Source organism: Ictidomys tridecemlineatus, chromosome 2, assembly GCF_052094955.1.
Source record: "Ictidomys tridecemlineatus isolate mIctTri1 chromosome 2, mIctTri1.hap1, whole genome shotgun sequence".
Lineage (NCBI taxonomy): Eukaryota > Metazoa > Chordata > Mammalia > Rodentia > Sciuridae > Ictidomys > Ictidomys tridecemlineatus.
The window spans coordinates 124,499,335-124,524,278 of NC_135478.1; the positions used below are offsets into that span (position 1 = coordinate 124,499,335).

The 24,944-nt window shown below is 34.7% G+C and overlaps 1 protein-coding gene across 1 annotated transcript; it reads right to left on the reverse strand.

Annotated features, from left to right (window-relative positions):
* Window positions 1-19,451: 19,451 nt before the first annotated feature.
* Pom121l12 (POM121 transmembrane nucleoporin like 12) lies at window positions 19,452-20,327 on the reverse strand. The gene has a single exon (XM_078027670.1). It carries the CDS (start codon window positions 20,325-20,327, stop codon window positions 19,452-19,454), a length of 876 nt encoding a protein of 291 aa, XP_077883796.1.
* Between the last annotated feature and the right edge of the window lie 4,617 nt (window positions 20,328-24,944).

The following is a 24,944-nucleotide window of genomic DNA, read 5'->3' on the forward strand; positions in this document are numbered from 1 at the left end:
TATTTTTAGGAGATGAAACACATGCTTATATTCCTAAATAAGTAGCATGCCAGGTACCCTTATTATTATACCTATGCCAGTAGAACTGTAATTTGTAACCTAGAAAGACTTCCAGAATCACTTGGAGACTTCAAACAAAGAACTCACCTTTTCTCTCCTGACTGCAGCTCCAGTCCCCATGTTGAGAAATATTACTATGGTACACCAACATCATCAGTATTGTCACCCTTTTAGTAGAATGAATAAAGCTTGAAATTCCATAATGCAAAAAAAATATGTTCTTTAAAACAAAAAGAAGACATTTTAAAAATCCATTATCATCATTATTTATCCCCTGACATTTTATAACATTTATAGTACAGCACTTTTAAGGTGTTAAAGCAATGAAAGAAATAAGTATAAGAAATTTGCTCAGCTTCATTAATACTAAAAACATTTACATTGAAATCTGATGGAACTATTTCTCTATTAAGTTAGCAGTGCATCTTGTTTTATATATATATATATATATATATATATATATATATGTTTTAAATTATTTTAATGAATATCATAGTGTCTCTAAGATGGAGCCATTTTGAGAAACAAGTTAGGAAATTATATTCTTATCCACTCCTGTAAATTATGTTATTCTTAAAAAATATTTCTTCTCTTTTGCTTAATTTCATTTTTAGGAGTACTGAAAAGAATACCATTAGGGATATAATGTTAAAATATCAGAATATCCCTTCCAAAAACATTTATATTAGTGGAAACATCAGAAAAGCTATATATCCAAAAATATTGCATTGGCTAGAAAAAGTAATAAAAATCATGGGCTTATTAAACATTAAAAGCTGTTAGACTTGGACATGTACAGTCTTAAGAAAATGAAAAATCCTCACCATAGAATGGTTCCAAAAATACATTATTCTGGAGAAGTTGAGGACAACAATTCTGAATCCCACTTGCCTTTTGGTTTAAGGTTGATGTCTCCAAGATGTGCTCACACCCTATGTGGAAGATGAAGGAGAATGAGAAATTATTTTACACACACTAGTCGATAGAGCTGGGCACACAGTGATACTGGTGATGAGAATCAGGGACAAGTCCTGTCCCCTTGGTGCTGAAGATTGAACACCTGAGAAATGCTGAAGCAAGCACAAAATGTTTTATTTAAAGGACAGAACAGAGAGATAGACAGAGGCTCCTCCACAGAGGAGGGTATCCAAGTAGTGCCCAAGGAAGTGGGGATGTCCTCTCCCTTTTATACATTTTAGATTTCCTTTGTTCTCATGTCCTCTCCTTCCATCCTGACTACCTGACCCCAAAGGTCGAGTGATCCAAGAGTAGGAAATGAAGCAGCCCACGGTTACAGGCAGAAAGGGAGTCACCCAGGGCTAGTCATTAACAGCTCTTTGCAGGGGAAACTTCTGGAGGCAGGTAACCTTGGCAACAGTTTGGAGGAGGGAAAGTGTTCTAAAGGTATTAACATTTTATTCCCTTTCCTTTGGAACCAGCTCCTGTCCAGTCCCATCCAATTATTCCTTACCTACACTGAGGGACCTTTTGACCCCCCCACCCCCAACATGTAAAGCTTAAAGTAGCTTCCTGCTGAGCTTCTGGGGAATTCCCTATATGGATGCTGTAACCTAATATTTTTTTTTGAGCATTCCATAATGAGTTATGGCCAGTTCTGAAAAGTCACTTGCTATATCTCCTGTATTCCATTGTATGTTCTATCATTTATTATATCCCTGGCCAGTTTTAGGGCATATTTAGACTTTTCAAGGAATGCTTCAGGATTTTTCTTAATTCAGAACTTTTTTTTCATTCAATCACCTTGTTCATTCCAAATTTAGTAACCTCATATATTGGGTTTAAAATGTCTGTTTTGGATGATTTTGCTCATTTATATCAATTCTCAATCTTTTATACTTCATGCCCTTTCTCCCTGATACATAGATGAGTGTGGAATGAATATATATTCTGTTAGGGTCTGTAAACAAGTCAAGATGGCACCTGGCATTTGGCCAGAGGGAGTGGTTTGTGAAGTAACGCCAGGAGCCATTAAATGTGGAGATTCCTTATTGGTTGACTGCTGTAGCTAGTTTATGTTAATTAAGATAAGCTGTGTGGAATGTATATATACCCCTCCTGTCCTACAATATGGCTCCCACTCCTGCTGTATCAATCTACACAAGTTGCTCATCACCTCCCGGTTACTTTGCTCAGCTGGACTGTGGCAATATTCTGTTCTCATCTCAGCATAAAAGAAGGGGTCTAACCTGGCCATTTCTGTTGACATTGGTTATCATCAGTCATTGGTGAGATACTATGTTGTTGAGTTTGGAGGAGAAATACACACCTTCCAACACAGTAGATAGTAGCTTAAATTTTGTAAACCGCTTTTGAAGGTAATTAAGTCATATCTTTAAATACAAATTGCATGTGCCCTATGCTTCAGCAGTTCTACTTCCAGAAATTTAACAAACAATTATACTCATTTATGGGCCAAATGTCATGTAAACAAAACTATTACATTCATTATTTGTGTTTTCAAAGGGAAAAAAACTAAAAACACATCATTGTTGGTCTGGAAAAATTCTGCAGGTATGTTTGGTGTCAGATATATGCATATATTAGCTATGGAAGATTTTAAGTAATTCTGGATGGCTTTTGGAGGGGTATTTAGACATGAGGTATAAAATCAAAGAAATGAATGTAAGAGTAACACTTTTTCATCTTTTGATTTTTGAACTTTTTAAATGTATTCTCTTTCCAAAATTTAAATATTTAAAGCTAATCATAAATTTTCTCTTTGTGTTTCCCCATAGAAAGAAAGCAATTAGTTTTGGTACCAGGTATTAAACCCAGGTGCCTTAACCAATGAGCCACAACTCCAGTCCTTTTTTATATTTCATTTAGAGACAGTACCTCACTGAATTGCTTAAATCCTTACTAAATTGCTGAGGCTATGGGGCTGGGGATGTGGCTCAAGCGGTAGCGCACTCGCCTGACATGCGTGCGGCCCGGGTTCGATCCTCAGCACCACATACCAACAAAGATGTTGTGTCCACCGAGAACTAAAAAAAATAAATATTAAAAATTCTCTCTCTCTCTCTCTCTCTCTCTCTCTCTCTCTCTCTCTCTCTCTCTCTCTGTCTCTCTCTCTCTCTCTCTCCCTCTCTCTTTAAAAAAAGGAGAAAAAAATAAATAAATAAATAAATTGCTGAGGCTAGCTTCAAACTCAATCCTCCTGCCTCAGCCTCCTGGGATGCTGGGATGACAGTCAAACACTACTACACCTGGTATGACTCTCCTCCATTTCCTTAAACAACCTCACAGGATGAAAGCTGCTGAGTTTCTTTCTGGACCATCTTCTGTCTAGCTTAGGGTCAGCATTTTTTTTCCTTAATGGATCAAAGAGTGAACTCCAATTTAGGCCTCATGAACTGCATGGTCTCTCTTGGTAGCACTAAACCACCAACATAAAATGTGTAAATTGTGCCATCCATTGGCAAGCCTGAATCCCAATAAAGGTTATCTTCTTATTTCTTTATTTTCTTTTTTAGCAAAGATAGGGAACAAGCAGATTTGGCTCAAGGGTTTGGCAAAACCAATCACTAGTGACTCTTTTTAGCTATTAATATATATAATAGGTAAAGAAATTTTGAAAAGTCTCCATACCAACAATATTATAACAACATTATAATAATATAATAACAATTAATATTATTATCTTGTATAAATTTATAACTTTGGCATTGGAAACTAATTATTAATACCTTACATTTAAATTTACACATTAATAATCCTAAACTTTCCTGAAGAAAATAGAATCCCTCACCTAAAAAAGGGGAGTGACACTGTGGCAAAAATCAAAATAAAATAGCTCCTTTGGACATTTCAGACTGTATCTCATCATATTTAACAATTTTATTAACAAGAAGTTCATATATTCTGAAGTTCTCTTAAGTGGGAAACTCTACTATGTTTAGTAAATTTATATAAAATTAAATTTAGAACATTTTTATTACTTCAAAATATCTCTGGTGCTGGTTGACAATGAATTATTATTCCTGCCCCTAGTTAATCACTAATACACTTACTTCTGTCTCCATAGCTTTGATTTTTTTTTTCCTGAAATGGTCATACTCTGTAAGGATTTTGTAGTCTGGCTTCTTTAAGTGGGCATAATGATTATGAGGCTCATCAACTTTTTACATGTATCAACATTCTGTCCCTTGTTATTGAAGAATAGTATTCCATCATATGAATATACCAATTGTGTTATTGTCACCAGTTAGTGGACATTTGGATTGCTTCCACCATTTGGCTATTATGAGTAATGCTGTTTATTTTTATATTTTAAAATTTAAAAATACTTTTATAATACAAAGCACTTACAAATAAAATTATATGATATAGCTTTCTTCTTGCATAATTATAGAATTTAGTGTTAGTTTTTTTCTTTTTTTTTTCAGAATGAGGACAAACTTCTAGAACCAGCTCCATCACCACTGAATACCTTACAGAACATCCATTAATAAATGTGTTCAATATTTGGCTTACTCTTAACTTGTCAGTAGACCTTGAACCTTGATACTTCAACTCTTTATGGAACAGGCTGTATGTATAAATTTCACCAACAGTCCTAGGTATTTGATCCTTTTGTTTGTTTGGGGGTTCCAGGGATTGAACTCAGGGGCACTCAATCACTGAGCCACATCCCCAGCCCTATTATGTATTTTATTTAGAGACAGGCTCTCACTGAGTTGCTTAGTGCCTCACTTTTGCTGAGGCCAGCTTTGAACACGTGATCCTCCTGCCTTAGCCTCCTGAGGAGGCTCCTGTAGTCTCTCCTTGGGATTGCAGGCATGCACCACAGCGCCCAGCAGGGCCATTTTCTATAGAGTAAAATAAGAATAACTTTGAGTCTTTCTTTTGAAACAAAACTTTTAGGCAAAATGGATTCTCCTCTTTATTCCATCTATCCCAAATATGTGGTGCATTTTTCTTAACTAGGAGGCCATTTGGAAGCCCTCACAGAAAGATTCAGCTGTAGGAAAGTAGGTCTAGAAAAAAGATAGGAGAACCAAAAATCAGAAAATTATTCCAAATAAGAAAGAAACAAAAACTTTTATTGAATTCTTTTACATCCTATATAATTTTAGGGCAACCACATAAAATGAGTGGTAAATTTGGGTTTGAATATATCAAGGAAGTATTGATGTTCAAATTGTAGGATAGTGGAGGGTTCTTCTTTTCCCTATTTATTGAGGGGATGAATTTTCACCTCTTATATATCTTTTATGTTCATTAGAGTCTTTGTGAATTTTAGGATGATTTGGATAAAACATACTGAGATGGGTTCCTGGGGATACACACTGTCACTTTATACTTTTCATCTATTACCCAAGAGAAAATGTGAGAAATTTAAAATGTATATTATCAGCAAAACCAGCATGGTATTGACATAAAAACAGATATGAAGCCCAATGATATAAACTAAATGGCACATAGACAACATAAATACAGTCACCTGATCCTTTACCAAGGTGCCAAAAGCATACATTGAAAAAAAGTAGCTGTTTAGCAAATGGTGCTGGGAAAATTGGATATTCACATCTTGATCCCTACTCTTGCCCTACACAAAAAAATCAACTCAAAATGAATCAAAAACCTAGAATTAACCAGAAACTATGAAAATATAAGGAGAAAACATAGGAGCAATACTCTAACAAATTGGCACTTTCAACAACTTCTCTTTAAAAAAAGACTCCTAAAGCTCAAGAAATAAAATCAAGAATCAATAGATGGGGGCTGAGGATGTGGCTCAAGCAGTAGTGTGCTCCTCTTAATTTTATTATTTATTCATTTATGCTAGATTTTGAACCCAAGGCTTCATGCAAGCTCAGCATATGCTGTACCATGGAACTATACCTGCAAACATGAGTTTTTAATTAGGCTTCTTAAAGTTTAATTCTTATGGAGTCATTAGAGCTGTGGGGTAGGAAAAATCCACCCTGATTTTTTTAATGTGTTCTGTAGTCACTGAGTCAGTTCTGGAACAATGAGTTCTCTTTTTAGTTGCAAACCAAATGGTGATATGGACTCTTTTGTTCAAACTTTATGTGGATGAGTGTCCCTGTTTTATTTCTTTCAGATATAAATGTGGTTAACTAGCTTTTTTTTCTTTTTGTATACTCTGCATCTCCAGAATATTAGTGACCCTTGGATCTTTTTTGCCTTTAATCATCTACTTCTTTTTTTACTTATCCCTTGAAAGAAAAATCTATATGCCACCTCTGACTAGGGTTTGTTTTGTTTGAGGAATTCAGGTAATTCATTTTAAATCTTATTAAGCATGCTTTTACAGGCTTAGCTAGCAAGGGACATTAAGGCGGCTGAAAAGACCCAGACTCTTTGAGGTCTCTGTAATCAAGACACACAGATACAGCATAATCAAAGACAAAATTCAAAAAGAGACAGCTATTTCATGGGTCTATTATTATCCCTACTTATTCTGCCTTCAAGCACACCGGCCTGCCTAAACTACCCTGTGGAATAAATAAACAAATCAGCCCTGTTGTTTTAAATCCCTAGTTACTTGATGGCAAAATATAGACTTCACATACGGGAATTTTCCAGAAGCTGTTCTTTTTATTCTACCAAAGCAACCCGAGAACAGAAATGGTAGCTGCATCTACATCAATAACTACATGAATATAGATGAATCTCATTTGTGGCATATATCCCTAATTGAGTTCAGGGGCTTAAGTGCTATTTCATTGCATCTTGACAATACTGTGAATTGTATAATATTTGGCCTATTTTAGGAATGATGAACTAGAGACATAATTAACCAAGTCCAAATCTGTTTGCTTAGTCATTATCAACCCTGAAGTCTGTCTGAGATGCACTCTTTTTTTAAATATATATTTCCTCTTCAAAACACCCCTCCTGAATTTTTCATTACTGACAGATATTGAATTATCCAATGGGTCTTTCTGCATGAATGTGTCCAAAGAACCTCAAGGATAATAATCCAAAATAAAGAAACCAGGATACTCCTGTTTATTCTTCTTACTTCTAGTTGTACCCACCCAATTAACTTCATATATCCCTGCTACATACAGAGTATAAGCCAAAATGTTTTAAGACTGTGTATATAATCTGCCATCCCAACCAAGGTGATTGGATGACAAGCAAAACATATTGTTCTGGATCAAACAATGTTCATTGAAACTGTCCTGTAAAAGTACCATGTATTAAACTGGCCTGCACTTGCATTCACACACTCAGCCTTCTGAACCCCAGCAATACTCATCCTTGATCCAACAGCAATTTAAATATAACACATCCAATATTATGTTTTGTTTCCTTTCTCCTCCTCATGACTTTGTTTTAGCTTCTACTTATGTTTCATTTTTTAAATAAAATTGTCCACAGCACAAAAATTATCATTATATATATACACACACACACATATATTCACATGAACATTTGTGGTGCATGTCTGTCATCCCAGCGTCTTGAGAGACTGAGGCTAGAGGATTGCAACTTTGAGGTCAGCTGGACCAACTTAGCAAGACCCTATCTCAAAATAAAAAATGAAAAAAGTGTTGGGAAGAAGTTTTTCAGTTTGATTTCATCCCATTTGTTGATTCTTGATTTTACTCCTTGCATGTTAGGAGTCTTGTAAAGAAAGTCATGTTGTAAGCTGACATGATGTCTACATAGATTTGGTTTACTTCTCTGTTAGGTGCAGGGTCTCTGGACTAATGACTAAAATACACTTTGAGTTTTGGTCAGGGCGAGAGATAAGAAAGAGTTGAATTTCATTTTGCTTCATATGGATTTCCAGTTTTCCTAGCACCATTTGTTGACAAGGCTATCTAGAATGAGATAACTGGGCTGAGGATGTGGCTCAAGTGGTAGCGTGCTCACCTGGCATGCTTGCGGCCCAGGTTGGATCCTCAGCACCACATACAAACAAAGATGTTGTATCCGCCGAAAACTAAAAAATAAATATTAAAAACTCTCTCTCAAAAAAAAAAATTTTTTAAAAAATTTAAAAAATTTAGAATGAGATAACTAGTGTGAGATAACTGTAATTATGTGGGTTTGTCTCTCTGTATCCTCTATTCTGTACCATTGATCTCCAAGTCCGTTTTGGTGCCAATATCATGCTATTTTTGCTAGTTCTGTAGTATAACTTAAGGTCTGGTATTGTGCTGCCTCCTGCCTCACTTTTGTTGCTAAGAATTGCTTTTGCTATTCTGGGTCTCTTATTTTTCCAAATTAATTTTATGATTGCCTTTTCTATTTCTATGAAGAATGTCCTTGAGATTTTAATAAGATTTGCATTAAATCTATAGCACTTTGGGTAGTGTAGCCATTTTGACAATGTTAATTCTGCCTATCCAAGGACATGTGAGATCTTTCCAACTTCTAAGTCTTTCTTTAATATCTTTCTTTCATGTTATGTAGTTTTCACTATAGAGGTCTTTCATGTCTTTTGTTAGATGGATTCCCCCATTTTTTTTTTTTTGAGGCTATTGTGAGTCAGGTAGTTTCCCTAATTTCTCTTTCAGTAGTTTCATCACTAATGTATAGAAACACAATTGATGTACAGGTGTTAATTTTATCTTTCTAGTTTGCTGAATTTCTTATGAGTTCCAGAAATTTCTGGTGTTTTTTTATCTTCTATATATAGAATCATATCATTGGCAAATAGCTATAGTCTGAATTCTTCTGTTTCTATTTGTATCCCTTTAGTAGTTTTGTTTCTTCTAATCACTCTGTCTAGAGTTTCAAGGATGTTGTTGAATAAAAGTGGTAAAAAAAGTGCATCTTTTACTTGTTTCAATTTTTAGAGGTAATACTTTCAATTTTTCTCCATTTATAATGATGTTTGCCTTCAGTTTAGAAAATATGAGATTTAAAATTTTGAGGTATATTCTTACTATCCCTAGTTTTAATTGAGAGCCTACAGAATGGGAGAAAATATTTGCCACCTGCATTTCAGAGCATTAATACCTAGGATATATAAAGAACTCAAAAAACATAAAACAAATAAAACAAATAACTCAATTAATAAATGGGCAAAGAACTGAACAGGGATTTCACAGAAGGAGAAATATGATTGGTCAAAAATACAAGAAAAAATGTTCAACATCTTTACAAGTTAGAGAAATGTAAATTAAAACTACACTGAGATTTCATTTCACTTCAGTAGAATGGCAATATCAAGAACACAAGTAACAATAAATGCTGGGCAAGGATGTGGGGGTAATATATACACTCATACATTGCTGGAGGGACTGTAAATTGGTGTAATCACTATGGTAAGTAGTATGAAGATTCCTCAGGAAATTTGGAATGGAACTGCCATTTGACCCAGTTATCCCACTCTTCAGTTTATATCCAATCAAGTTAAAATCAGCATGCTACAGTGACACAGCCACATCAATGTTTATAGCAATTCAATTCACAATAGATAAACCAGAGAACCAAATTAGGTGCTCTTCAAAAGATGATGGATAAAGAAAATGTGTATATATGCAAAGGAATATTACTCAACCTTAAAGAAGACTGAAATTATGGCATGTGCTGATAAATGGATAGAACTGGAGAATATCATACTAAGTGAAATAAGCCAATCCCCCCCAAAACCAAAAGTCAAATGTTTTCTCTTATATATGAATGCTAATTTACAATAAGGTTAGGGGTAGGGAAGAATAGAAATACTTTGAATTAGACAAAGGGGAATAAATGGAAGGAAGAGGGAATAGGCATAGGAAAGACAGTATAATGAATCAGACATTACTATCCTATGTGCATATATGATTACTATGATTACTGTAATTCTACATATTGTACCAATCAGATGAATGAGAAATTATAATCCATTTATGTATGATATGTCAAAATACATTCTACTATCATATATAACTAATAAGAAATATATATGTACGTATGTATATATATGTGTGCATATATACGTGTGTGTATATATGTGTGTGTGTATGTGTGTGTGTGTGTGTGTGTGTGTGTGTGTATAAAATAACAACAAAAAAAACCATGTTGGAGATGTAGCTCAGTGGTAGAGTGTCCCTGGTTTAATTCCAATACCGGACAGAAAAAAAAAGAAACTTTTTCCTGCTTATATAATTAAATTTATCAAGCTGCATTGAATTCTCTTCTTGTAGTATCTTCCCACAAATCTCATATTTCCTGAGTGTTTCATTCACCATCAAATCTCTGCTGCCTAGAGTCAATATAGATGCTCCATAAATACTTTAGGAATGTTAAATGAACGTGATACTGACAACAGTCAGAGTGATATAATTGCCCAGATACTTAAATTCCCTTTTAATCTAATTAAATTTAAATTCCTCTACTGGGCTTAATGCAATTCTACCCTAGGCCAGCTTTTTTGCCATCCTGTCAATAGTAATGCATTATTCTTTTACTCTATCCACTTCCCTTCTCATTTAGCAGCATTATCATCAACCAGCATTGCATTTGCACTGACAGTATAGCCACATTTAATATGCATAAAAAGTTCCACTCATACAAATGTGATTATAATTTTTAAAACTGTACCTTAATCCCATATTTTAAAGCATGAACTCTTTTTGTATTATCTGTCTCCTTCAAGACTTTTTTTAAAACTCATTAATAACTTCTTTAAAATATTTCCTTTCCCAAATCAAGAGACATTTTAGAAACTGACAATGTCATGAAAAACAATAAAAAAAAAACTGATGAATTTTTTACACATCAGAGGACTAATCTACTCTGAGATGATGATATATAATGCAACAAGGTATATTGAATTGGTGCCTGAAACACAAAAAGACATTAATGGGGAAACTGGTGAAATCTAAACGGTTTGGATCTCACTTTATAATAATGTACCAATACTTACTTCTCTTGTTATTAAACATTTTTATTAGGGCAGTTTTAAATTAATAGAAAAATTAGGAGATTTCCCATACTCTCTGTGCCCCCATCTATGCACAGTCTCCCCATTATTAATAACCCTCACTAGAGTGGTACATTTGTGAAAGTGTATGACCTGTGTTGACATACCATCGTTACCCCAAACCTACAACTTACATTGGTGTTTACTCTTGGTGCTGTTCATTCTATGAGTAAAGACAAATGTATAATGACATGTATCCTACATTTTAGTACCATACAGGATATTACTTATGTCCTAAAAACCTTCTGTTCTCTGCCTATTCATTCCTCCCTCCAAGTCCTGACAGCCACTGATCTATTTACTGTCTCCATAGTTGTTTTTTTTTTTTTTCTTCTTTTTCAGCTTATTATGTTTTTGGAATCATCCAATATATAGATTTTCAAAATGGCTTCATTCACATGGTAATATACATTGAAATTTCCTTGGGGCTGGGAATACAGCTCAGTTGGTAGAGTGCTTGCCTCACATGCCTAAGGCCTTGGGTTCAATCCCCAGTACCACAAAAATAAATAAACAAACAAACAAATGAATAAATTTCCTTTGTTTATTTCCATAGCTTTGTAGATTATATATGTATTTATTCATTGACTTCATAGATGTTCAGGGAGAGTCAAACCAAGGGCATCATATGTTAACAAGCTTTGTATCAAGGAGCTACATCTCCAGACAACTAATTAATTAATTAATTAATTTTTAATAAAGAGTTGAAAGTAATCTAGAGGCCTAGGGTGGAAGGTAAAGTGTGTGGCATGAACACTGAGTCTGTTTAAAGATAAGCATTAGGGCAAGGAGAGAGCCATATACTAAACAGGCAAAAGGGTCCCAGCAGGAACTGCTTGGACAATTGCGCTCAAAACCTTAAGAACCAAAGATCAGACCTGAAAGAGGAATTAGGATTTAAAAGCAGGCACTTTGGGGAGCATTTTCCTTGGATATAATTTGTCTATGTCAGTTCTAATTCTGAGGGACACATGGACCCACCTTAAAGGCTCTTTTCTTCATTTCACAGCATGTTTTCCTAATCCCCTTTTTAATATATATTTTATAATGTGACCATCTGGTTAAATGTTTTTGTCACTTAACACTGATCAGTGTGAAGAAAGGAGACAAAATACAAAGAAATGAACTTCACTGTTGAGCTCTCGGGAGTGATGATGTTTAGCTGAGCTCCTCTCCATGTCTGCTCATACTTGTCAACAAATATTAATGCAAAGCTACTCCTGGGACTAAGTGTATTAGGGAAGATAGAAACTCAATAGAGAGCAAGTCCACATTCTATGAAAAGACTGTGGAAGTAAACTGAGTTGGTCTTTCTCCTAGCCTGGTGAGACACATCTGTAATCCCAGCCCTTTAAGAGGGTGAGGCAGGAGATCTTGAATTCAAAGCCAGCCTGGGAAACTTAGCAATACCTTGTCTCAAAATTTTAAAAAGGGCTGGGAATATGGCTCAGTGGTAAGAGGGCAGTGGGTTCAATCTCCAGCAAAACATAACACACACACACTACAAACGCACAGTGGTCGGACTTTCAAAATTAAAACATTCTAAATATCTTATTAACTTAAATAATCAGTTTTGCAAGATTTTGAAAGCTTAATATAAAATATTTAATTTATTATAATGTAAGATCCTGAGCTTATGATGTATGCTATTATCATAATTATTGTTTTCCAAAGTCAAAAAATGTTGAGAGCTATAATTGCTTAAAAGATTTTTTAGAAATTTTTGCTTTACAATATAATAATTTCATGTCTCTTGGAGAAATGTCATGTATTTAACTAGAAACACAGTATTTTAAGTATATATAAAATATGTACTTAAGCCAGTTTCTTTGAACAATTTTTCTTTTTCTTTTCTTTTTTTTCTCGAGTGCTAGAGATAGAACCCTAGCTTACAAATGGTAGGGAAGGACTACTATGCTGAGCTACGTCTTCAACCCTCATTTTTACATTTTATAAAACATAATAATATGTTTCAGAACATTTTCCTAGATAAAACTAGAACTAGGGTATAAAAGTTCTGCAAATGAAAACGAAAAGCCTTAGTTTTAAATAGCCTTTTGAAATATAGCTACAAAATTATACCTGTTTATGAAATATAGACTTTTGAGCTTTTTTTTTTATGGCCATAGGTGGTAGATTGAGTACAGAAACAAGCATATACAAGGCATACTGGAGTCAGAAAATACAAGATAAACAATAAAGTTAATTCTTACTTATGAGCATTATCAAAAATCAGGGAAGATTATTTGCTGATTTTAATGTAATTATCTCTTATATGTTAAATATTTTAGAAATATTTAGTTTTGCAAATGTAAAATCCAAATTAATATTCAAAGTATAATTTTAGATTTTAATTTTAATTTTTTTATGAAATATTATTATTTAAATATTATTATTCAACATCTATAAATTAACCCCAGAAACATATTCTAGTTTTATTGATTTTTAATTTTTTTTCTGATCTCTTTTTCTTTATATTCTTCCTTAACAAGTGCTTGCACAATTGTGGCTTTTACTATCATTCTTATTCTAGTGTGCTGTTTTCCAATTTTATTAATATCTAGAGTATATTAAGTACATAAATATGTATATATGAGCTCTCTGTAGTGATGATGTTTAGCTGAGTTCCTCTCCATTAATATAATTATTTTACAGATAAATGAATTACAAGTACAGTAAGAATGTTGTTTTGTAAAATTAAGTTTAATAATTTGGAAAGGCTTAATTAAAGTGGCACAAAATATTCCTTCAGAATTAGTTGAGAAAATGTCACCTATAAAACACTAAGAAAAATCTGCAAACAATCTGCTCTCCTATTATTTTGGAAATATTCAAACTCTGGCTTCACTATTCAAGAAATCAGGAAAAGAAACAGAAGACCTGATGTGGGACTATTTTGTGCAGAATTGCAATTAGTAAAATCCAATAAAAATCTGTTTTTTATTAAAAAATTTGGCAAATACACATTTATATTAGAACTTAAAGCAATATATATTCACGATTCCTTTTTTAAATGAAATGTTCAGATTAACTATCCAACACTGAAGGTAGTAGAATTGTGTTTTTATATATACTTATGCACACACATCTATACACATGTCCAGGTAAATTGTATGTGCAATATAAGGGTAAATATACACCTCCTAAGCTTCCTTGTTTTAAGTAATAATTACTTCAAATATTTTATTTATGTAATTGTTATGTAATTGTGTGTCCTATATGCTATTTATATATTATCATATAATGTTTTGTGTACTATATTAAAATTTAGCTCGAGTGGAATAGTACTAGATCTCTTGTCATCTGAAATGAAATCTATTCTCTGAAATCCCAGTAGACAAGAATGGGATTTAGGAGAAAATGAAAAAACAATATTGATGTCTTGGTATAGGCAGGTTTGAGGGATCTTTCTTTTCCTTTTGTTAATATTTCTTTGTTCCTTTCCTTTGCCTGTGTCATCAAAGATTAACAATAATATGGGCATGTGGTTTAGAAGGCGGGACACTTGGAAATTAAGAATAGGAAAAAAATATGTCATAAAGCTCACATACATACATCTTACTGAATCAAACTTTCAAAATTATAGAATCATTATCAACCATAACCATTTCTACTTCATGCTATCCATTTTGATGTAAATTATAAGAATGACTCCTCTGATTTTCTTTTCCCCCTTTTTTTCTTCTTATTAGTTTTGTTAATATATATTTAGTCTCTTTCATGGTTCATAGCTTTGCTGCACATTGCATCCTTTAGTAATATTAAATGACTGCTAAAATAAATGAATAACTACAAATGTACAAACAAAGAGAATTCATAGACACTCATTCTCACCAATATAATAGATTTATATGAGATTACTTATTTTCCTACAATCTTGCCAAGGATAGATATTAGCAGGCCTTGTTTGGGCAATGAGTGAAAATTCACATATGTACATATGAATATATATATGTGTGTATATATGTATGTATACATAAAACATATATATGAACATACTGTAGTTATATATTTTCTGAATAAATGAAATATATCTTTGAATATTTTAAAGGTCATTAATAATTTGACTTATTCTTACATGAATTATATAGCTATATTTGTACTATTCTATTTTCTTACTAAGTATTAGTGCTTTCTTACATTTGTGAAAGAATAATCCATGTTCTTCTCTGAGGGTCACAAATGTAGCCTCCTTCCTTGTGTCACTTGCTTTTAAAGTTTTTATAATTTGTAGATTTTTTTCCAAATGTTTTACAGATAACTTCCTCACCGCTAATGCAGAAGGATTATTTTTGGAAACTCTACTTAAGACTTTCCAAATTACTAATTTTAACTTTAAAGAGAAAAACAACCTCGTTCCTGCACTTACATTTCATTCTTCTATGAGATAAGTAGATTACCTACGGTTTTTGTAACACATTGAAAAAAATTTATGGTGAAATTCAATTAAATTGATAGAAATATAAGGGTATTTGGTATCAAAGAATGTCTGTGATGAAGGAGATTGAATTCCTAATTATACATATCATTCCCAACATCCTTTGGAGATTAATGCCCCAAGACTCTCTCTAATACTGAAACCTACAGATGTTTGGGTCCCTTATATAAAAGTGACATAACCTGTGCACATATTTTCATGTATTTTAAATAGTATCTAGATTACCTAAAATATCTAATAAGTTATAAATTAATAGATATTATCAGGCCTTGTTTTGAAAAATGAGTGAAAATTCATATATATATAGATATGAATATATATATGAATATATACATATGTATATACATATACATAAAACATATATATGAATATACTGTAGTTAATTCTATTATTAATTCTATTTAAGTAAATTCTATTTAAGTAGTTGTTACCTTGAATTCTTAAGGGAATGATCATAAGAAAAAAAAATCTGCGCACACTCAGTACAGACATGATTTTTTTTTTTTTAATTCTGGTCTATGGTGATTGAATACTTGGATACAGAACACTTAGAAATCCAGGACCTTATACTTATAGATATAAATCCAGTCTTATATATCTATTTGGATAGACACTTGTTTCAAATTCTTTACCAGTTAATTATTTTCATACATATTTCAGAAGATGTCAAGATCATATATTAAACTTTAGATATCTTGCTTCAGAATCTCTGTTCTATCCCAAGGATTGTATATTCATGTCTTATGCGCAAGAACAGAGGGCCTCATGTTATTCACAGTGGAATCAGTACTTAAGCAGTACTGGCTCACAAGGTGCAAGTTGTATGCCCTTTGTGAGATTTGTCCTTATATTATATTCCTTATAAATCTGTGTACTATAATTTGACTGACAAAACGTACTACTGTATAGTATAATCTGATTGATAGGCCTAGGACACCGCCTTGAATAACATCATTAGGAACCTCATTCTAAGAACATCAGGCCCTCTAAGACTATTCTAGTTCTTATGGTAGCTCCCATTCTGTCTTTCAACTGTTTCTTTCCCCAGTCTGAGAATTCTAGTTCAATTCTTTTCAAACCTGTCACAGTATCTTCTGAAACTCATGATTAGGAAATTCCCACTGAATTTCTCATCTCCTGTAGATGTTCTTCACCAGCTCCTCCCCTTACAAACACTGGCTATGCAATGTCCCTTAGCTGAAAGCAAAGTCACACCCCCCTTTTCTGACATTCCAGAGCCCAGATGGCTTGGTCAAAAGACACTTTAAAAAAATTAATGTTCATTCATCCATTGAGGGACATTTGTTTTCACATCTTGGCTCTTGTGAATGATGGCAAAATGAACATGGGAGAACAGATATCTCTTTGACAAACTGATTTTACTTCCTTTTAATATAGAGCTAGAAGTGGGGTTGCTGAATAATGTGATACATTTTTAATTTTTGAGGAATGTCCATACTATTTTCTAGAATGGGTATATTAATTTATAGCTCCCTTCCCCCGTGTATACAAGGGTTTCCTTTCTCTCCATCACCACCACCACTGATCTTTAATCTTTTTGATGTCACTCTAAAAAGTGTACTGTAGAAACTTATTATAGTTTTAAATTTGCATTTCCAGATGATTTGAGATGGTAAGAATTGTTTTCATATACCTGCTGGATATTGGGGTGTTTTATAGAAATGACTATTCAGGTCTTTTGTCCATTTTTTTAAAAATCAAGTTATTTGGGTGTTGCTATTGAATTCTTTTACTTCCTTATATGGTTTGAATATTGACCCATTATATTTTTGCTTGACAAATATTTTCTCCCTCTCCACAGATTGTTTCTTCATTCCATGTTTGTACTGATACAAATAAAACAAAATCTAGAGAAAATTAAACATATTTACTGATTTCCCCTATAATTTCAAAATCCAATCTGAAATGGTCACATTATATTTTCTTATAATCCTAATAAGTTTTCCCACTGTTTCTTTTCCCATTCTGAGAATTCTAGTTCAAATCTTTAGTTTTGTCTCCAAGCTTTGATACTTCTTTTCCACTCTCATTTATTATCAATATTGCTTTATAGATAAAATAAAGATCTTTCCCAGGTCCCATCACTGACTTTACCATGTCAGGCCTCTCCGCACCCCTGACTCTGTGCAACTCTGAAGTTACAATGAATCAATATGCCACCCACTCTCCATGATCATTCTATTGCTCCAATTCTTTCCAAAAAAAATGCTTGACTGCTGAAACATTTTGTTATTCTTAAAAAAATTTTTAAAACAAAATTCCCTCCAGCATTCTTACTTGCCTGCTTTACTTCACAACTTAGTACTTGCTAATGACTTCTATAATTCCTTCCTCCACATCCAAACTTCCTTGCCTCTTCCCACTAAATTCAGGCTTCCTGCTCTTCAAATTTTATGTAAATTTCTCTTCTCAAAGACAATAATGATGGGGGTGTCTCAGAAGTAGCATGCTTGCCTAGCATGCATTAGACACTGGGTTCGATCCTCAGCACTACATAAATATAAAGACATTGTGTCCACCTACAACCAAAAAAATAAATATTAAAAAAGGTCAATAATGAGACATTTCTTTTCTTAACTTCTCAAGCAACTAATATGACTGTTAAATTCCAGCCAATGGAAATTTTCTCAGGGTTACTGCTGCTCCTGGTTCCCTCCCATCTCAATGACTATTGTCTCTCAGGTTTCTTCTTGTCTCCTTTTTCCTTTCATGTTCTAAACATTGGAACACCATGGATTTCATGATTGATTGTATTTTCTCTACATTGTTTATTTCATGTAGTCTATTGATTTAAGGACCATTATTATGAGTGAACATAGATGTTCATGATTCACAAATTTATTTCTCCAGCTTCACACACTGAGTTCTAGGCTCATTTATTTTTCTTTCAACAGCATTGTTGATAAATTTCACTGACATAAAATATGTTCTAGTTCTTCTAGAAACAAATAAAAAAATCTTCATTTCTCCAAACATTTTCTCTTATTTTACATCTCAATAAATGGCATTACCTTTATCCTGTTTCTTGAACTAATAATGACTTGAGATTCTTTCGCTTTCCTAAAGCGGTTATCTAGGGCAATAGCAAGTCCATAATGCCTATCTTTTATTTTTTTTTAAATTTTTTTGTTACATATTTTTATTTATTTATTTTTCTGTTTTATTTATTTATTTTTGCATTACAATTCTTAATACACCATAATGCCTATCTTTTAAATACACCTTTAATTCAGCCCTTATGCATCCTTTCCATCTCAGAACAAGCCATGCTTATCTCGTTTGAAATTCTGTATTAACTTTAGTTGTTTCTATTTCAATAGCTACCCCTGGATCCTCTACTATTCATACAGCAGCCAGAATCACTTAAAATATATATATATATATATATATATATATATATATATATATATATATATCACCCATTTCTCTATCTTCCTTCTGCCTAGAGCACATACTTCTTAGAATAGAATCCATATTATTCACTATGGCCCCTGCACCTGCAATATTCCATCATAGTGCATTACAGTGTTTTTTTTTCACTTGCTACTCTCCAGCTTTACTGAATTTAGATAAATTATTATTATAAATTATTCTAATGCAGGCCATGGCGCTTTCCCTGCCTGCAATATACTTTCCCTTTAGTTTTGCATGAAAAGCTCCTTTTTATTGACTAGTTTTTAATAAGATCAAATATTTAACTATACAAACTAGGAAAATGGGAGGGGAACAAATGGGAGGGGGGAAAGAAACATGTTTTTCTGAAATGTCTGGGAAGAAAGGGCAGGAAGGAGAGGGCAGGCACAGAGGAGGCAAAGGTTTCAATATGAACAATTCTCCAGTGTGGGTTTGCAGAGTAAGGACAGGCTGGTCCGCCGGAGTTGGCTGGTAAGGAAGTGGAGTAGTAAGTACTTGGTAAGCTGGAGCATCAGGGCCCCAGGCTATGGTAGAACCTGGAGGTCAGACGGCGAAAGTAGATACATAGGCTGAAGTCTCCGGAAGGAATTGGCAGAGCTGGATTCAGAAGCCAAAAGGACCAGCAGACTGGGTGCCCTCAGGGATGATTGGAACTCTACTGGCACCTCTCTGGTGCTCAGGAGGCCTGTGAAGGCCACAAGAAGGCCGTATCTTCTCCCAGCTCTCCAGGCCAGACTCAGTGCCCTGCATGGTTGTGGCCCCTTGGCCAGGCTGGGGGGCAGACAAGGCAGGCTCCACATAGGCTGCGTAATCAGTCTCCACATCACAGAGGCTAACGCTCCAGGTGTAGATACTTGGAGTCAGAGGCCCAGGTCTTGGCACAAAGGCAGGCACCACTCCATTTTTTATTCGAGGCTTGAAGGCAGATGGCCTGGGCTCTGGGTTCTGCCTCCTGCTCTTGATCTCTGGGATTTCAAACCACAGTGGTCCATCAAACCTCCTGTTCCCTTTCTTGCACTCGCTGAGCGCTCTCAGCACGTTCTCCTTGGAGCAAGGGTCTGGGCGCTCTTCAGAGACTCTGCGCCCAGCAGAGGGAACTCCCTGTCCCTGGGATGCCAGTGGGCTGTCTCTGCGCTGAGGAGCAGCGATCTTGATGGTCACTGGGCTCCAGGTCCGTCTTGGGTTCCGGGCATTCCAGAGCTGCCGCTTCATGTAATTCTCCCAAGCGCTGGAAAGATCCGGCCCCATCAGGGTCTCTGGGGTAGAGAAGCGCCCCCATGAGGTGCCTTCCTTCCCTGGCTTGGTGAAGTTCCAGGCCAGCGGTATCTTGGGAACCGGCCCGCTCCGGACACAGCTATCACTGTGGCCATGCTGAACAGGGTCCAGAGCTGGAGCCAAGGTCAACTGGAGCTGAGGGTTCAGGTGTCCCCGGACCCGGGGTGGCGGCGCGGGCTGAGGCGAACTCAGGGTGCTGCCCATGGGAACCGGGCGACAGGGTCCCGGCCACTAGTAGGGATTCGGCTTCCAGAAGTTCCCGATGTCTGCAGAGGCGGCGAGAGGCAAAGTGCCCAGGGCTCGGGTGACCGTTGGCACCTGGGCACGAGGAATGCGCGTGGGAAATGGACACTGGTGGTGGAGGCTGAAACGGTGGGTGCCAAAGACACGCGCAGGCGAGGATCCCAAGCGTTGCAACAGCCAAGGTTAGCTGGCCCTGTGTAAGAAACTTGAGGCTCAAGCCTCTTCCCTTTCAACCCACCCTATTGTTCATAGCAACTGTTTGTCTCCCACAGAGGGGCTAACAACTCTTGACTGTATCCTCTGTCTGGTTTTTGGTCTCTCTCTAACATCCCTACTGTCATATCATCCGCATACCATCCATCCATCCATACTCTCCACCAAGTAAAGTGTATAATTCAGTGGTTTCTAGTACATACACAGATACACACCCATCAGCACAGTCAATATAAGAAATATGAAACATTTCTTAGGAAGAAACCCTGCACTCCATCGCCATAACTTTCTAACTCTTCTCCCAGCCCCAGAAATCACTAATCTCATTTTTGTCTTTACAGATTTCCCTCTGTGGACTTTCATATAAATAGAATATTAAAGGATGTGGTCTTTTGTGACTAGCTTCTTTCCTTTCGCATAGTGACCACAAGGTTAATCCTTGTGCCATGTACTTCTTTCTGTCCAAAGATTACTCCATTGCACGGATAGAGTGTATTTGTTTATCCTTTCATCACGTGATGGACATGTAGCCTGTTTTCACCCTTGAAGTACTATGAATAGTAGTGCTGTAAGAATTCATATACAATATTTTGTGGGGACAAATGTTGTCCTTTCTCTTTAGTATGAAGCTAGGAGCAGAACTGCTAACTCATTCGGTAACTCTAGATTTATCTTTTTAAGAAGTTACTGAACTGTTCTCAGCATCTGTATCATGTTACATCTGACCATCAAAGTTGCCTTATTTTTGTACTTGACATTTACAGAGAGAAAGTATAATAATTTCTGCAGTTCATAAAAATTGCATGTAGGCTATTGACAGAAGGACATTTTCTTTCATAATTATAAACAATGAGTATAATTCACTTGAATGCTTTTAAGGAAAAATAAATAGAGATTTTTGTTTCGAAAGTGGGAAACAATTTTATTCATCTAGCATGGTTCTTAATATCACTTTTTGCAATTTTTCTCTTAAGGAAATGTTGGTGGTAGACTATGGTTTATGTTTTAAGTAGATGCTTCCATAATTTTAATCTTTCATACATTTGTATATAAATTTTCTTCTCTGAATATTAATGCATTTTTTCTTTTTCTTTTCATTTCTTTTTTGTTTATTTTGACTAGTGTGTTGTGGTTTGTGTATGCCTTAGATTTATCTCCCAGTGATTCATGTTTTGGAAGCTTGTCTTCAATAACATGCTAAGAGGTGAGGCTTGGGGGAGGTCCTTTAGATAATTGGGTGTGTGTGTCTTCCCTGTTGTTCTCACAAGACTCCTAAGGATGTTCTCACAAAAGGGTTGTTATTAGGGACCATAGCTGTGTCCTATCTCTTTGACTTCCTTTCTGGGAACTTGCTTGGAGATAGGATCTCTCTGTCTTATATGTGATCTTACTTTGTTATAGCATCCACCATGAGATCTTTACCAGAGCAGAGTTGATGTCAGCACCATGCCTTTCAACCCAGTACTAGAAGCTGGGCTCAACAGTTTTTGTTCATAAAGTAACCTGTCTCCATTATTCCATTAGAGTAATAGAAAATAGACTAATAGTATTCAAACTAGAAAGATTCACTACTATAGAAGTCGGTTAAAAAGAAATGACAACAAAAATAATGGGTTTGACAGACCCTGGGTAATTGATTATAGTGATCAAGTTGGAAGGTTGTTCAAGGTTCTAAAAAACTGTTCTTGGGAACATTTTCCTCAGAAGGGTGTACAGAGATCAGGTCTTGAGCTGTCCTCAATGCTGAGGGACAGAAAGTAAAAGGCTGGAAGAGTAAGAACCCAACTTAAGAGCAGACAACAGGTTCTTGCAGGTTATGAGAGACCAGTGAATGGCATGAACATGCTTAATAAGAAAGTTTACAAGTTTTCCACAGTCCAGAGAGGAGCCAGCTGTCGGGGAAGGAGGAAGGAAGAGTTCTGCAGAATGAAATCCCCAACTTTTCCCTTGGGAGTGAATTTGTTTTCATATCCACAATTCCTTAAGTAACATGATTTTGGAAATAAAATTAAATTCCAAGCTCTAATTTTCCTAACAAAGTAATTCTTGATAATGGCAATGCCTTTTATAGCTATGAAACTTCTTAAGAGTGGTATTATCATCATAGTAGACAGCTAATGTAGGGTATAGATTTCTTAAAGTACATGTTTCCTGACCCAACTACTATATACAACTCTAAAGCTTTTAAAAAATAGAAATAAAGAAAGAAAGAAAGAAAGAAAGAAAGAAAAGATCAACAGCTTTCTATGTCCTAATTGCAGTAAAACCTAATAGATATCATTTTGGTTTTGTACATAAATTTTCTTTAAAAACCACTATGGTAGGCATAAGTTAATCACATCTGAATGTACCTTCACTAGGAAATGTTAGTTAAGAGGGATTTTCATAGGTATTGAACCTCTCTGATTTTTTTTTCTTCCCATATCGCAAAAGATAATAGGATTTTTCTGGCTAGCTAATATTAGAAATTAATTTAGTCCAGTGGTATCCAATTAAAGGTGACTTCACTGTCTGACCACCCATCCATCCCCCAGGGTCTTGATGTAGGGCTGGAGTTCCAAGGTTGGGTATACTAAGCACGTGTAATCTGTATAGGTCAGGAAAGCAGCTAAATGTCCTGGAGTGCACCACATACTACCCTCTGATGCATGTGGATACCACAAAGACTGAGAAGCTCTGTTTTACACACTTTCTCGGATGTCATCATATAACTATGGTATGTTTATCAAAATTAAAAAATTAATATCTGTTCAATGCTATTAGATGAACTCTAGACTCTGGATTTCACTGGTTTTTCCTTTCATTCCCTTTTCTTTTCCATGAATTAATTCCTTTTAGTCTCCTCTGAGTTTCTCAGTCCTTCCTTGTTTTCTATGCCCATGATACATTTGAAGAATACTCGTCAGGTATTATCTAGAAGTCTATAAGTGCTCAAATTTTTAAAAAATTCTTTTTAAAAGTTGTTTAATGTTAATGTTTAAGTTATATCATACATTCAGTGAGTTTAAGGTGCTAAATCATTCTAAAACTCTTATTGAAAAAAAAGTGCACACATATCACTAATCACATTTTTCTGACAAAAATCTTGCCTCATAATTTGCCTTTTTTTTTTTTTCCTGAGTCCTGTTAACTATATATTTTTTCTTTGTGTGTCTTTTCTGTGCCTGGGATCTTTACTTTGTTTCATGCTTGTACCTCATGCTTGTAGAGGTAATTTTATGTTCAATAACTTTTTATCAAATTCTGACCACTGTTTTCATATATTCTTTGACTTGAGAGTGTTCTTTAGTAAACCTTTAAAAAAGCTTTTCTTTTTTTCTTTTTATTCCCCCTGGTACCTGGGATTGAATCCAGGGATACTCTACCACTATGCTACCCCGTAGTTTTTTAATTTTTTAAATTTTTTATTTTTAAACAAAGGTCAGTAAGTCATCCTTACTCTGAAATGGGCTATTTCTCTTGCCTTAGCCTCTCGAATGGATGCCACCACATCAGGCTTTAAAACAACTTGCAATATGACTCATATGCCACACAATTTATTCATTTAACTTTAGAATTTGATAGTTTTTAGTATTTTCATAGATCTGTGTACCCATCACTATAGTAAATTTGAATATTTTCATCACCAAGAAAGAAACCTATACCAGATGACTGCCACTTTGCTACCTTCTCATCTCTACTCTAAAATGTAAACAACCACTACATTTTCTGTCTCTACATAAAATGGAATTGTATAACATGTGGCCCTTTGTAACTGATTTCTTTTACTACTTTCACATTCATGGTTATCTATGTTCATTCCTTTTTATGTTAAAAAATTATCCCATTGTATGGCTATCTATACCACATTTGTTTGTCCTTTCATCAGTTGGTGAACCTGTGAGTTGTTTCCATCTTTGGGTTCTTATGAATAATGTTCCAATAAATATTATGTATAAGCATTTTATGCTCAACTATTTTTATTTATCTTGGTTTATACTTTAGGGTAGAATTTCCAGAACATTGTATAACTCTTTATTGAATGTTTTGGGAAACCACCAGACCATTTCACATTCTCATCAGCAATGTATGAAAGTTCCAGTATTTCTGCATTGTCCTCAATACAGATTATTTTCTGATTTTTTTAATTCTAGACCTTCTTCTTTATATGAAATGAGATCCCATTTGGTTTGAATTTGTATTCCCTTAATGATTAATGGTGTGGGACAGATTTTGTGCTTATTGTCTATTTACCTTTCTGTTTTGAAGAAATATCTATTCTATTTCTCAATTTTATGTAACTTGTTTCTTTATCTTTTTTTTTTGTTTTTGAGTTAGAAGTGTTAATTTTATGTTGTGATTGTATATATTTTTCAAATATTTTTA

Coding starts and splice junctions, on each gene's coding strand:
- Pom121l12 (XM_078027670.1), bottom strand. CDS start 20,327: ATGGGCAGCACCCTGAGTTCGCCTCAGCCCGCGCCGCCACCCCGGGTC.